The 15376-nt window shown below is 43.7% G+C and overlaps 1 protein-coding gene across 1 annotated transcript in view; it reads left to right on the forward strand.

Moving 5' to 3' along the window:
* The window catches only part of LOC146808511 (vomeronasal type-2 receptor 1-like), an 87097-nt gene that overhangs the window by 25000 nt on the left and 46721 nt on the right, over positions 1 to 15376 (forward strand). The window contains exon 2 of the mRNA XM_085623966.1: positions 2765 to 3056. Within this exon, the coding sequence (XP_085480092.1) occupies positions 2799 to 3056 (258 nt within the window). The 5' untranslated portion in view covers positions 2765 to 2798. The remainder of the gene's footprint in view (positions 1 to 2764; positions 3057 to 15376) is intronic.

Raw genomic sequence — 15376 nt, forward strand, 5'->3', positions numbered from 1 at the left:
TAGTTACTGTATGATTAACATGCCGATAATTTTAACGGCTTGCCCACTGGCTTGTATATGCTTGGCTCGTCTCCGGCTGGCTCTACTTGTTAATTAATATATTGGCTTGCACACCTCTAACAAAGAGAGATGAATGGATACATGACAGTGAGCCCGGTAGATGGTAGAGAAATAGACTGGTGCAGACAAACAGAGAAAGTCTGTCTCCATTGACTCATGTCAGAATCATCACTTTCAATATCCTGGAAATCTGCCGGCAACTCCCTCATGCCCCAACCTCACCCCCTCACCTATTCTTAGCAGGAGCTGCAGATTCTGAGCTGTGCCCTACTGGTGCAGAGGAGCAGAGTCTGTAGAAGAGCTGGGATCCCTAGCCTCTGCGGGCGGGCGCCCAAGCCTTCCGGATGCCTTCACATTTTGTTCTGTGCTTTAGTCGCCCCTCTGTGAGCACGGTCTGGTAGGTGAAGCTCTGTGTTAATAAACACATTCAGAGAGGTGGTTGTGTACAAACAAACAAACAAACAAGAGCCACAATACCGCACGTTTTGAACGTGTAGTTAAATACCTGCTCATCGAGTACCTCATTGGCTGATCATTCCATGGCACTACCAAAATTACATTTGGACACATTTGATCAACTGTAAAACACTCCCTTCTATGGGTCATTTAACAACTCGGGGCTTTGGGGTTAGGTAACCTACTTTGGATGCTGTGTAAATGAGTAAATACAAAAATTAATGCAATGAAACTAAGCAACCAGTACTGTCTAAAACACTGTGAAAACTGACACGCATTCTGGTATTTTGTTTAGTTAATGTTGATTTTCTCATAGATGCGAGTAAAGTACTCTTAATACCTTAATGAAATCTGCTCACTTTTAACTAATCGCACCGGGCGACCTTTGACAACTAGTCAATGAATACATTTTCATGTACCTCGGAAGCCCCCCCGCCCCCTTGGCAAACTTCATTGCCTCCCAGTGTTTGGGGGATAACCAACATGCAGGAGAGTGAGTCAAATAGTCTAGAAAATGAAAGAGAAGCCGGGATTCGGATTCACATGCTCCGATCCCGATCGCATTGGTTAGTCTGTAAGCACTACTTTTATTAATGAGTTTCGCATTAGTAAAGCACCACAGTGTGCATGTGTGGCGACACTTCACCCATGAGGTACGTGCCAAGCAATTGTTGACACAATCTAAACTTTGCATCTTTTTCAATATATTTATTACGAAGTGCAGGACCTTTCCAAGGGATTTTGCACACTACATACATTCACTTCAAAAATAAAACGTGCAGGTAAAAAACATTGCCATTTACAATGTCAATAGCTCTAACTCACAAATGCGAGACCTATTTGCATTGCAAATGCTTATTCTGTGGTGTTTTCACTTTATTACTGTTTGAAGTGTTGTCTCTAAGTTAAGCCTAACTGCTCTGTGCCGAGCTACCAGAGCATTGAGCACAGGTTAATTTAGGGTTGGCGTGTGCCTCACTCTGACAAGAATTGTAGTTGCTCCTTCAGTTAACCATAAACCAGTTTCTTACCTAATTAAACTATGCCCCTCAGACATGGACAACCCAGACATCCTGCTGAAGACTGCTGTATTTTGAAACAACACTCTGCAGCAGGATCATGCTTCTGCCCCCCTCCACCTCCTGTCATCAGGAGCCAGGAGAAGAGGCCGAGAGGGCTGACCTGCACACTGACAGTGTTTTCACTAACCCTGCTCCAGCCCTGCCAAGTTTCACAGGTCCATGCGTGTTGTGGTGCTCCAGACTGTGTTTTTTCTTTGAGTTCTAGGACTTGAAGTCTTGTTTATCGCATTATAAAATAGGACTACAAATCCCACAATTCAGAGCGAAACACCTGACCTGGAGCAGCTCATCATGCATGGACCGGGGATACTTGACAGCTATGCTGTTCACTTTGATTGTTAGCAGCAGAGGCAGGTGTGTCTGACAGGAGGAGGGCTCTCCACTTAGCCCCTGGTAAGGAGCCACTGCTGGATTGAGATCAAAGGGGTGGGTAGAAACTTGACATGTGAGGTTGGTCATGTTATACCAAATGAAGCCCAGGGTGTGTCCATTGGTGTATATCAGAAGTGTAACATATTGAGTGATATTTGCGGTCCTCACCTTAGAATGTAAGGAGGTTTTCTTGGTGCTGCCTGTGGTGTACCCTGGTAGGTTGAAGCTGCAGAGGGAGATGGTGTAGGAGGTGAAGCTTTCGTACACAGGTTAGACATGGCAATGAGGTAGTGGGGGTTTGTTGCATTGGGTCAGTAGATGAGATGGGCTGAGACAGTCTGCGGTTCTACCAAGAACAAGTGGTTGCAAAGGATTTTAAATGATCTTAAGTTTGTCTATGACTTTGGTAACAGGGCCCAATGATCGATGTGTGACTGCTAATACTCCTCCCACCTTGTTCAGTTCACCATGGCGTTGGATGCTGTAGTTTCCTAAAATCAGCAGAGCAGAGAGGAGAACCGCAGGGTCCTTCCAGAAGAAAAATGCACCACAAGATGCACTGGTGAGAGGCCACTTCTGCTGCCCTCGCCTTCCTTTATTAGATACACTTAAGACCCTAGACTCATGTAATAACATCTGTGTCCATCCTGCCTTAAAATAACAGAAAACGATTGGCCCTATAACCTACAATACTGTGTTGTAGGCCTAGCGGTATTGATTATATCTATTCAGAACAATGGACATATTTACTTGAAGAACTGATCTTCCAATATATGTGTCAATTTATTTTGTAGGTTTGTAATTCGGTATTACAGGGACGTTCTGGGGATGATTTACGCCATTGAAGAAATTAACCAAATTCCAGGGTTTTTGCCGAACATCACCCTGGGCTTTCAGATCTTTGATTCCTGCATGTCTGAGATCAGAGCCATCAGGGGCACCCTGGAGATACTTTCAAGGAGGAAGGATCCGATTCCTGGGTACAAGTCCCTGAACCATCAGCTGCTGGCTGGAATCATCGGGGAGACCATGTCATCCTTAACAGTACCAATGGCCCGGATTCTGGGGATTCTACAGTACCCACTGGTAAAGTATAAACATCCCTGAGGAAACCAAAATCATTCTATTTTATACACTAATGCCTTTGCGCGTTGTAGCTTATTTCTTCATGGTTACAGATTTTAGTATTTGGGTGAAGACACATTCCTCTACCCAACCATGGTTCCTAATTGATGTATTCTTTTGCAGGGTAACTTCTCCACTGCTAAGGATTTTGGCTGTTCTTAGGTATGAGGCTTGACCAGAGGCCCTGTGTTTCCATTCCACTGTGACAGTATGCAGAAAATTTACTACCACTTCCTCACAGCCTTGCTACATTGCAGACTGGGTCCAGTACACAAGGATGGTACAGTGTGGGTGACCTATGTGACTCCACCAGCAGAATGCGCTGAGTTTTGCCCACTCTGTGCTATGGGAGTATAGCTGAGTTCTGGCAAAACTCCGCCAAGCACTGTGCGGCAGAGTTTTTTCTCGTGCGTGGCTTACCAATGTTAAGTTGGTGAGCGTTAGAGAAAATTTGTGTCCCGTAGTGCGGTTTTCAGGTGTTAGAATGCCTCTCGGCACCACAGTTTGTGTTGAGAAAGCTGCAGCTCGAGTAGATAATCTACTCAAGCAGCAGAAACAAGCAGCACCCTCTGGCATGTCGCATGGTGCCGTTCACGGTGATCTTACAGCACAGAACACGTTCCTAGCACTAAAAACTCAGCACTAACAGCGCAATATGCAAAATCCCACCCACTCGCAGAGTTTTTATTTCAATTACCCCCCAGTGGCCAGCAAAGATTGCATTCATAGGGGACCATTTAGAGTGTGGTGGCACAGGGAAGCCGACGTAAGTCAGTGGTTGCAATTTTGGCATATAGGGTCCTTAAAAATGCACTGTATGATATGTTGCCAGCTTTCATAATATTCATAATATTTACTGTCTGTTCTTTGCCCTTCCTACAATATTTTTGATTTCTGAAATTATATAGTTTAATTTATTCTGCACTAAACCTGCATTGCAATCAAGCCTTTTACTATAACTTTATGGATTCCCTGTGTGTGCACACTTGTGTCAAAATACTGCCAGAACACTCAACAACTATTACTCAAAGATGTCTGACAGCCTCTGACATTGGCACATGCCCAATACACATTATGTCCAGGTAAGTTGAGGGGGGTGCACGGGTGGTAACTTGTCCACTCTTTGTACTTAAGCTGGCAAATTTGTCCAAAACTGTGTTTACTTGAGGACTCCAAAGTATCTTAACAGGTTGTAGTTACATAATACTTGCAAAAACATAATAAAATAATAATTCTGTGTACTCCTACCACTGTTCCCTTCAGAAAACAAGAATTCTGTGACTGTGTCATTAGTCCTAACCAGGGCCGGCTTTTGGCATGGGCAAGCTTGGCCCAGGCCCCGGGCGTCTACAGTTGGAGGGGCTTACATGTTGATCACCTCCCAAGCTGGCATGAATACTGCTTTAACTCCATGCCGCCCATGAGGTTAATACTTTTAGATTGAAAGCTGTATACATTCGCTATCCTCCCTCCCATTACCTTTCCCCCACTCCCCCTTCATTGTCCCTCGCCCCCACCGATGGACTCTCACCTCCAGTTTCACATCTGAATAGGTGATTAAAGTGAGGGTCAAGTGGCAGATGTGCGTTAACACGCCATTCACTGGTCTGAGGTATTCAGCCCAGATTACAAAAGGGCTCCCCACCAGGATTGCCAGTGGGACGGGGGATTTAGGGTGAGGGTGGAGAATGAGGAGCAGCTGGGGCGCCAAATGATGTTTCGCCAGGGGTTTTGGCTGAGGAAAGGCCGACCCTGGTCCTAACACATACTTTAGGGAATGCCTGTCTGTTGTAGGCTCATACTTGAATCGTTTCATCATTTAGTCGGCAATATGCATGTTGACGCTTTTTTGGGTGGAATGTCCTTGGCTCAGAGGGCCGCGGTTATGAGTCCATATACTTCTGCGCAGCTGTGAGGCTGATGACCTGTCTCACTCCTATGCTTTCTGTAAAGCGTTTATTGTTCATTGCATTGATAAGTGCGCTCAGTGCCTAAAATTTCAAAAAAGAATTATTATGGAAAAAAAGATTAAAAATCTCTAAAGAATTGACTTGGCTGTAAATTGTCCGCTATGAGGCATGCTCTTCTTGCTTGGGAAATTACATTACTCTCCGTGAAAAGGGCATTCCATGGATTTTGCTGTGGATGTTCCCACGCAACATCCATGACTGGTCATAGACTAGTGCACTTAAATTTAAACATTCATTTCTATTGAGCTCTATGGGATTGTGGGGCGAGGCGAGATGGCCGGCGCGATGGAGATCCACGCCTCCACGCACACCTGAGGATTCCCGGCTCCTGGCTCCTCCCTTTCTCCTCGAGGCAGTGCAGGTTTCGGCGGCAGTTGATGGCGTGAAGCGGTTGGCGTTTTGGTGTTTGGTGTTTGGTGTCGAAGATACGATGGCGGGGTGCAGTACTCCGTTATTAGCTTGACGGAAAGCTAGTTTTCATCATTCTGTTCCGGGCGGAAAGCAGTTCGGCCCATCCAACTTGAGAGATGTTGCCTCTCATACATTGCTGTTCCTTGGGCGTTTTCAGCATTTCAGCATTGCAGCGTTTTCAGCATTATTTCAGCCCAGTGCCTGTGTCTCGTATTGACGCTTATGCCTGAGGGTCTATGGATGCGGCAGTCGCGGTGAGAGTAAGCTGAGCTGCAAGCAGCAGGGGCGCACCGGAAAAAACATTAAATTCTTTTTTCAGCTTTCTCTTTTCAGTATTTGCTTATCGTAGCAATACTCGGTGACAACGATCAAAGCCTCTATCTGCTTCACCACACGCTGAATGCTGGACGCTCAGAGACTTTTGGGATGGGGAAGTTATTGAATACACGCAAGGCGAAGGCTTCACGTATCCAGGCTAAAGAGGCGCGGAACGCCGCCAAATTATTAAATAAGGGGTGCCTCGGTGATGGCAAGGCAAAGGAGAGAAGTAATAGTGCGGGAAGTTTGGAAGAGCTCGAGGAATCTATCTGTGAGACTCCATCTCCAGTCTTGAAAGCCTCTCACTGCACAGAAATCGCAGGCTCCTCGCACATCAAGGATGGGTCATCTACGCAGGCGAGCCCAGTGGAGGGGCTTAAAGGTACTAAATCATTTCCTCTCTTTGAAAAGAAAAATGTCGCGCCCGCCCAAGCTTCTCCTGCTCTTTCTCCTTCAATTATTCACCCTCCTAATTCTTTGCCTAAATCTAACATAGGGGCACCCCCTACACCATCTATGCCTTCTACGCCTTTGTCTAGAGATAATCCCTTAGTACATTCCCCAACAACTACGGCGGATGCATTGACTTTGGGAGGGATGGATACAGGGACTCTATCTATTGACAAGTCTTTAATTCCCCCCGCTAAATTTGTCTCTAATGTCTCCAATGTGGACCACTTCAGTCCTTTGCTTGATTTAGATACTGAGACTGTGGGGGAGATTAAGATGTCAGTCAAGGATATGTTAAATTTAATCCTCGATGAGGTTAGAGAGCTGAAGAGGTTTCAGAAATCTGAGCTTGCTTTAATCCATCAACGTCTGGACAAAATGGAGGATCTCTTTTCTACATTCCCTGCTCGATTGCAAGAAGCTAAAACCCGCATTTCTAGTTTGGAGGATCAAATGATCAAGGTTAAAGAGGACACAAATCAGCTCTCCCTCACTTCACGTGCACTTGAATCTAAATTGGACGATTTAGAGAACTATAATCGTCGATCTAACCTACGCATAGTGGGGGTTCCGGAGGGTCTTGAAGGGTCCAGCACGCTGCAGTGGGTCACCTCTTTCTTAAAATCTAAAGTGATCCCTAATCATGAGGGCGACCTGACTATCACGCGAGCACATCGCGTTCCCGCTCAACCTTTCCCAAATTCTTCTCTTCCTCGAACAATTCTATTGAATTTCTCTGACACACGGATTAAGGAGACTATTCTCTCAACGGCAATTCAGAAAAGACAATTTTTTGTCAATGAAACTGTGAAATGTCGCATTTTTTCAGACATGTCTGCGTCTGCTGCTCGGAGAAGAAAAGAGTTTGTCCAGATGCTACAATTATTTAAAGCTAAAGGAGCTCAAGCCACGATAGCGCAGCAATCCAAACTTAAAGTTTTAGTGAAAGGCAAATTCTTTATGTTATCTGATATTGCAGCAGCACAGGAATTGCTCCGGGACATTTCCAACTCTTCATGAGGTTAAATTTGGGCAATCTATGGACTCTATGGACTCTGTTTTGTGTTTTTTTTCAAAGATATAGGTTGATAGATGTGACGGATGTGCTTAGCTGGGAAAACTGTCCTGTCTTTCTCCCTGGCGGGTATGAGTAGGGGGAGGGGAGGATCAGTTGAGCAGGGTGGAGTGCGGAATCCAGGGGGCCCAGGGGGTGCAAGATGTCACCCGAATGGCAGGGGGTTGGAACCGTTGGTCCACGTGGGCTGGGGAATCTTGGCCAGTGGTGGGGATGGGGGTCACGAAGGTGTGGTTGGGGTTGTTTGGGTATGGGAGGGCTCCGGGGGGGTGGGGTCGCTGGGGTTGTGGGTGGTGGTGGGTGGTGGGTGGTTCGAAACAAAAAGGAAACTGATGGTGTCTGTCTATCTTTCTTTATTTTTTTCATTTGTCAATATGTATTTATTGTATCCAGGGGGCAATAGCGGTTCGGTGATAATTCTCCTTAGTCAATTTAATTCTGATCTCAATGTCTAACAAGGATAGTTTGAAGTTCCTTTCTCTCAATGTTAATGGCTTAAACAATATTAAGAAAAAGCGCGCTATGGAAGTTTGGTTAAAGGCCGAGAATCCCTCCGTTATTTTGTTACAGGAGACTCATATTCCCTCTTCCAAGCTTGATGGGTTTTCAATGCTCAAATCCTGGGCTTCGTTTCGGTGTTTCGCATCATGCGATGTATCTCAGCGAGGGGTGGCAATATTTTTGAATAAGAACTTATGTGCTGATATCATTCAATCACAACAGGGAGGCTCAGGACGTTGGTGCTGGGTCTCATGCAGAGTTAAAACCAGGCAGAGACCTTTTATCTTTGTATGTTGCTATGGACCTCTAATAGACGATGCCAGTTTCTATGAAGACTTGTTCCAATCTCTTTTGATGGTCTCAGGTGATATTGTCATTGGTGGGGATTTTAATGTGTTAATGGACCCGCATTTGGATACATCATCTCAATCATCCAAACAACTTAAACCGAAAGTCTTTCAAACCATTTCACATTATATCAAATTATTCGATCTTTCTGATCATTGGCGGGCTGATAATCCCTCTAAAAGAGATTATACCTGCTGGTCGGGTAGATTCAAATCCTCATCCCGCATCGATTTTTTCATAGCTTCTCGTAATCTTAAGCTCGGCTTTTGCAATACGCTGTTCAACGTATTCTCAGACCATGCTTTGCTTATTAGGGAGTTCACTTTTGGGGATTTTAGAAGATCCCCCAAAAGATGGGTTCTTAATAGAGCTCATCTTAATGACGATAAATGGGTCTCTGAATTAAAAAACATGATTAAAGACTTTATAACTCTTAATATGGGCACCGCCCCCATAAGTATTATTTGGGACGCCCTAAAGGCCTTTATTCGCGGAATCATCATAGGGAAAGATGCGGCCATTTCAATTGTATCCAGGGCTCAAATCAAACTACTGGAATCCCGTATACATACACTTAGCGTTCTAAGGCAACAAAATCCCTCACGATCGGTTAAAGAACAATTAAATGAAGCTAAACAAAAATATACCACTTTTTTATATGAGCAGGGCGAGGTTTTTTATCGTACTCAATATCAAAAAATATATGAAGAAAGTAATTTTACTGGGAGATTCTTGGCCTGGCAGGCCAAAGAACAAGCAGCATCTAATTTAATTCGGGAGTTAAAATGCCCGGTTTCGCATCAATCTACAATCGATCCAGATAAAATAGGTGCGATAATGCATCGTCATTATCAAAATATATATTCTCATCAGCTTAAAATCAATCAGTCTAAATTAAACTCCTTTTTACGGCAGGCTGAGATCCCTTCTCTTTCCCATTCCGAAGAATTAATTATGGCAGATGAATTTTCTCTGGAAGAGATAGAGGCGGTGGTAAAAGATCTTCCATCAGGGAAAGCCGCAGGTCCGTATGGACTACCCGCAGAGTTTTTCAAGGTTTTTTTTCCCTCTTTTTCTAATCTGTTTCTACTTTTGCTTAACTCCATGCTGTCTGGAGCCTCAATTCCTGACTCTTTCCGCGAGGGCACTGTGGTCAGCTTTTTGAAGAAGGGGAAAGATGCTACCGATCCTAACTCATATCGTCCTATTACTCTTTTAAATTCGGATTACAAGATCGTCACTAAATTACTGGCTATTCGATTTAACCGAATTTCTTCTGATCTGATTCATAAAGACCAAAACGGTTTTATTACCGGTAGACAGCTCATGACTAATACTCACTATTTGGCAGAAGCTTTGGATTACTTGGAGACACGGGGGATCCCTGCACTTATTTTGTTATTTGATGCAGAAAAAGCTTTTGATTTGGTGGTTTGGGAGACACTTTTTATTATTTTGCAGCACTTTCATATCCCATGTAACGTTATTAATTTCATTCGTAATCTTTATTCGGGTGCTAGTGCTAATATTATCATTAATTCACACTCGGTTGGATCTGTTTCAGTTAATCGTGGAACCCGTCAGGGGTGTCCTTTATCACCTATTCTTTTTGCTTTTTTTATCGAACCTCTCGCAATAGTTATTCGAAAGTCTGCAGAGATTTCACCCCCAATTCCATCTATGTCTAAGATTAAACTTTATGCGGACGATATCATGTTACTGATTAATTCCAATCTGCAGTCTCAAGCTCAGGCATTTCAGATTTTTGAGCAATTTGAGTCTTTTGGGGGCTACCGGATCAATAAAAAAAAGACTGAAATTTTGATTTGTGGCAATCATATTCCAGAATTATATCCCGATTTACGTGGCTGTATAAATAATAAACCTAAAAGATATCTGGGGGTGTTTTTTTCCTCTTCAGTTACAGATCTTTTCGGTTTGAACTTTGTTCCCCTTCTTCAAAGGGTTCGCTCAATGCTAACCCGCTGGAATAAATTACCTTTATCATTACTGGGTAGAGTCGCCCTGATTAAAATGTCTATTTTACCATTATTTAATTTCCTGTTTTCAACAATTCCGTGTTTTCTCCCAGGGTCTTTTTTCTCGAAAATAGAATCCTTATTTTCAAGTTTTCTCTGGGCACATAAAAAGCCCCGGATTGCGATGACTACTCTTTATGACGGTTTAGATAATGGTGGCCTAGCACTTCCAAACATTAGAGATTATTATTTCGCCTACTTTGCTCAGTATTTAACTCGTTTCAAGGTCCCTACTCCGAACCCAAATCACTATATTAGTTTTTTCTTCGATTTAATTTTTTCAGAGAGTCAAATATCCTCCCCTCTTCAAATACCTAAATCCCCAAAATTGGTTCGGTATAAAATATTAGCTTGGTTTTTCATGAAGCGTTCGGCCATATCTAGCAGATATTCTCTCTCTCTTTTTAATACCTCCTCTTTGCTGACTAATTTACTCTCCTCAAGAGGGCAGGGGGTAAGCTCGCATTTAATGTGCTATTGGACTAAGGCCGGCTTTAGCAAAGTGGGCGATTTTTTACATCATTCCAGGTGGTTAACTCCGTCCGAGATGCGCCTACTACTTTCCGGCAATTTTTTGTTAGCCGGGTCTTATAATATAATTTATAAACTTTTGCAGCCATTTGCACCCACCTCCTTTTATCAGATTTCCCCTTTTAACAATGATCTTTTTTTCAATAGTACTTTAATAAGGAAACCTGGTGAGTGGAAACGTCATCTTGCTCAGATTAAACAAGACGATTTAGGATCCAAAGTAGTTAAAAAATGGTGGGAACATGAAAAACAGGTTTTATCTTTAACGACGTGGCGGACCATTAATAAATATAATTTTTCCACTTTACGGGGAGCCAATTGGCGCAGAATGATATTTTTTGGGAAATGGCTCCTCTACTATACCCCGGCGGTAATTGCCAAAATGTTTAGTAATTATACACCGATCTGCTTTCGTTGTCAAAGCTTCGCCCCCGCTAACTGGACACATGTCATAGCTGAATGTTGCATGGTCAAAGAGTTCTGGGGAGATATTTTTGCTTTTTTATCTTCGATTTTTCATATCCAGATATCTGTAAATTCTATTTTGATGCTTCATGGCTTTGATCAGAATCTTAATCTCTCTGTCTCACTTGCCAAACTTCTATTCATTTGCATGGTAGTGGCCAGATCATTGTTACTTCAGAATTGGCGATCAACCCAGATACCATCTTTTTATGAATGGCTACGTAAAATGCGCAGAGTTAAGATCAGTGAGCGCAACTATGCGGCGAGGATTGAAGGGGGGAGAAAATTCGAAAACATTTGGGGAATTTTTTTTTGACTCTCTTTGTATTAAGGTTATTTTCTTAATTGTTTCCGTTATTTTAGAAGGATCTTGGTTCATTGTTTCTGAGATGTTCTGGTTTTTGTATCTTTATATTTTTTTCTGTATTGTACTTAAATGTTGTATGACACCTTTCAGTTTCAATAAAAAAAAAAAAATTAAAAAAAAGAGCTCTATGGGATTGTGGTTTCAAGCTCCAAATGTTGATATTTTAGTTGTCTACATGTTCATGGTGTCTTTCCCCTGTTGACCATCAAAAGCGTAGATTGAACTCCTCCCTACAGTCATTTGCTAGTACCAGTAGACACAAACATCACATAAAAATGCAAGTGTTATATCAATAACCTCAGTGGTCTGGGACCGAGGGGGTCACTAAGGGGCTTATTTACAAGCCCATTGCACCACCGGTACATCACTTTCTTTGAAGCACCAGCAGCACTGTATGCCTGCCCTAATTTACAAGGCCACGTAAAGCCAACCTGCTTGGCTTTTAAATATGACCCCCTTTCATGCACTATTCTACGTGAAAGGGGCATTCCATGGGTGTTGCTGTGTGGGTGTTCCCACGCAACATCCATGGAACCTTACGCATTCCCAGATTTACGAGTTTTCGTAAACCTGGGAATGCATCAGATTCCTACGCCTGGGGAGGCATAAGGGAGGTGGAATGAGGAGAAATACCTTTATTTCTCCTAGTTTTTCCTTTTTCTATGTGTGCTGCATACTGCAGCACACAAAGAAACAGGAAAACACCTCTCATGGTTGTTTTCGTGCAGGAAGGTGTCCTTTCCTGCGCAAGAACAATCATCCCTACAATGCAGACACACTTGCACCATGGCACAAGGGTGCCCGAGTTGGCGAATGGCAGCCCATTGTGCTCCAGTGCAGGGGAAAAGGACAGGAATGCGCCTTATCTTGGTAGTACAGTGCATTCCTGCTCTATTCTTTTCATCAGTAGACTCCACATCATTGGAATACAAGGATTTACTTTCAAATGTATCGGTTCCTTCCTCATGGGAAGAACCCATAGGGTCTGGTGGCCACCCTTCACATCAGAGACCAAGAAACTGATATGCAGTGTCCCACAGGTATTGTCCCCCAGCTCCTCTTCCCAACATATCCATGAAGCCGCTCACCAACAATATTTGATTACAGGATATCACCATCATCTCCTACGCTGATGACACTCAACTCATCCTCTCCCTGATGGACAGGACATCCAGCTCATCCTCTCACTGTCAGAAGAGCCTTCCGCCCGAGGGCAAACTTTCACAGGTTTATGGCGAGCATCGCAGATTGAATGAAAGACAACTGCCTGAAAGACAACTGCCATAAACTCAACACAGAAAAAAACAGAAGCACTGATCTTTGGGAATAACAACTCCCTGTGGAATGACTCCTGGTGGTCACCTGAACTAGGATCCCCATCCATGCCAACAGACCATGCTTGCAACCTCGGCATCATCCTGGACAGCAAATTCACCATAAAAATAAACACACTTGAAATGCACGCAGAGGAACTACAAGTGAGGTCCTGCTCTAAACAAATATGGGCCCCTCTAACAACCTATCTGCTGATGGTGCGGAGACATTTCAAGAGACACTGTGAACGTGCTCACACTCACAAAATACATTTGCTCCAATTCATCATTGCTGTAATCAATTACTATGCCTATTGCGTGGTAGCTCATATGCTGGTATCAATCTTCTCCATTCCCTAGTATCACTGATTCATGCTGGAGTAAATATTAAACAAGCATTTGCAATGCAATTGTTCTCGCCATTTGGGACCTTATATGTATTAGCTATGCAGCACATTACCCTGGGTGCTGAAACAACACTGTTTTTTTAACATGGAGGGAAAGTAAGCACCAAACTGCGTGACATGCCATGTATGGGAATACATGGAGAGAAATATTGCCTTTCAGTGGGAAATGGTGTAGTCCAAAGCTCTGTTTTTAATATAAAATAAGGGCCTTTCTTGGTCATATCACTGAAAATACAAGGTTTGAAAAAAATATTATTGTCTGCGGGTGCTCGTGGAAGACAATTTCTATGGACTGGAATCTGGAGAATGCTAAACTGATTCTGGTATTTTATTGACCTATGTTGGTCTATTTCTATCAAGAAAGTCAAATAGAGGCAGTTGCCAGAAAAATAAAAGAAAGAAAGCCTCTCAGCAGAAAGCAATTCTGGTATTTTACTGACCTCTACTGGTCATTTTCTATTAAGACAGTTAAATAGAGGCAGTTGAACAGACAAAAAGTCCCTTATTCTAAGCAGAAAAGTCCTAGGGCTGATCTCCAGAGCCCACAAAGTACTTACACACATACGTATATGCAAGAGGTCTTGAAAGCTCGACCCAAAATACAATGATAATAACGATAGTTATTGTCATTTTATTTTTCCTTTTTGCATAGTGGGGCAATGCTCTTCTGCCTTAGCGGAGGAGCCGCCACTGTTAGCATGTCCTGTAACCCTCCTGTCCTCTCATTACCTTGTGCGTGTGGAGGCCTCGGAACAGGCCATCCTGATCCTCCATGGCCACAACCAATCCAAACTTTGGTATCATCCTATTTATAGTACTAAACAGATAGCGAGCAATGAACGGATAAGTTGGGGGCAGGTGAACCTGACATCCTGACACAGCGTGGTTTCAAGATCCCTAAAGTTCACATTTCTGGCTGACCACAGCAACAGACCTGTCCACCCTGACATGCACACTTGACTTTATCCTTTAGGCCTTCCAGTCAACAGGATTGACCCTGCCCTGCCATAGGCACCCAAACAGCACATCGCTGTTGCTGGGGGAAAGCACTTAAAGAACAAGCATTTGCACTGCAACAGGTCTCGCATTCAAGTGAGTTTGAGCTATTGGCATTGAAAAGGACAATGCCTTTTATTTATGTTTTGGGTGTTAAAACATAAACAAAAGGCATTGTCATTTACAATACTAATAGCTTAAACTCTTGCAAATGCGAGACCTATTGCATTGCAATAAAAGGCCTTCTCAACCGCTTGTTAGATTGTAAATATCGGAGGAAGAGACCGGCCTGCGATGTCTTCAAAGTAGTGATAAATAGTGCAGTGAAGAAGATGTGAAGTGTTGTAAATTACACAGACACAAAGTGTGAAGCGAGCTATAAGCATTAACAAAGCGCTCCAACACCTTTCGCTCTGTGATTACACTGTCGCGGCTCAGGAGGAAGAGGAGGAGGGGTCCTATTTCTTGCCCTCTCTGTGATTTGAGTGTGCCATGCGGCATTGTATAATGTCATTGCTATCTTTGGCCTAATAATAAAACACTCCAGCTGTAGTAGGGCCCTGGCTTCACCTCCTGGTGCAGGGTGGGCTGTGCTTTATGGAAGGCATGACGGGAGGGAGGAATGGCCTCGGCTGCAGCTCCGGCCTCATACAGTGCCCCTGCCATTACTAGTGAGCGAGAGGCACTGAGGTGGTTGTATTGGTATTGGAGGTGGTGGTAGTGGTAATAATATTTGTATTGGTGGTGGTGGTATTGGTGAAAGTGGTATTGGTGGTGCTGGTATTGGTGGTGGTGGCATTGGTGGTGGTGGTATTGGTGGTGGAGGTATTGGCGGTGGTGGTATTGGTGGTCGTGGTATTGGTGGTGGCATTGGTGGTGGTAGTGGTGGTGGTGGTATTGGTGGTGGTGGTGGTGGTATTGGTGGTGGCAATGGTGGTGATGGTAGTAATGGTGGTGATATTGGTGGTGGTGGTATTGATGGTGGTGGTATTGGTGATATTGGTGGTATTAGTGGTGGTGGTAGTATTGTTGGTATTGGCAGTGGTATTGGTGGTGGTGGTACTGCTGGTGGTATTGGTGGTTGTATTGG

The sequence above is a fragment of the Triturus cristatus genome, chromosome 8, assembly GCF_964204655.1.
Source record: "Triturus cristatus chromosome 8, aTriCri1.1, whole genome shotgun sequence".
Lineage (NCBI taxonomy): Eukaryota > Metazoa > Chordata > Amphibia > Caudata > Salamandridae > Triturus > Triturus cristatus.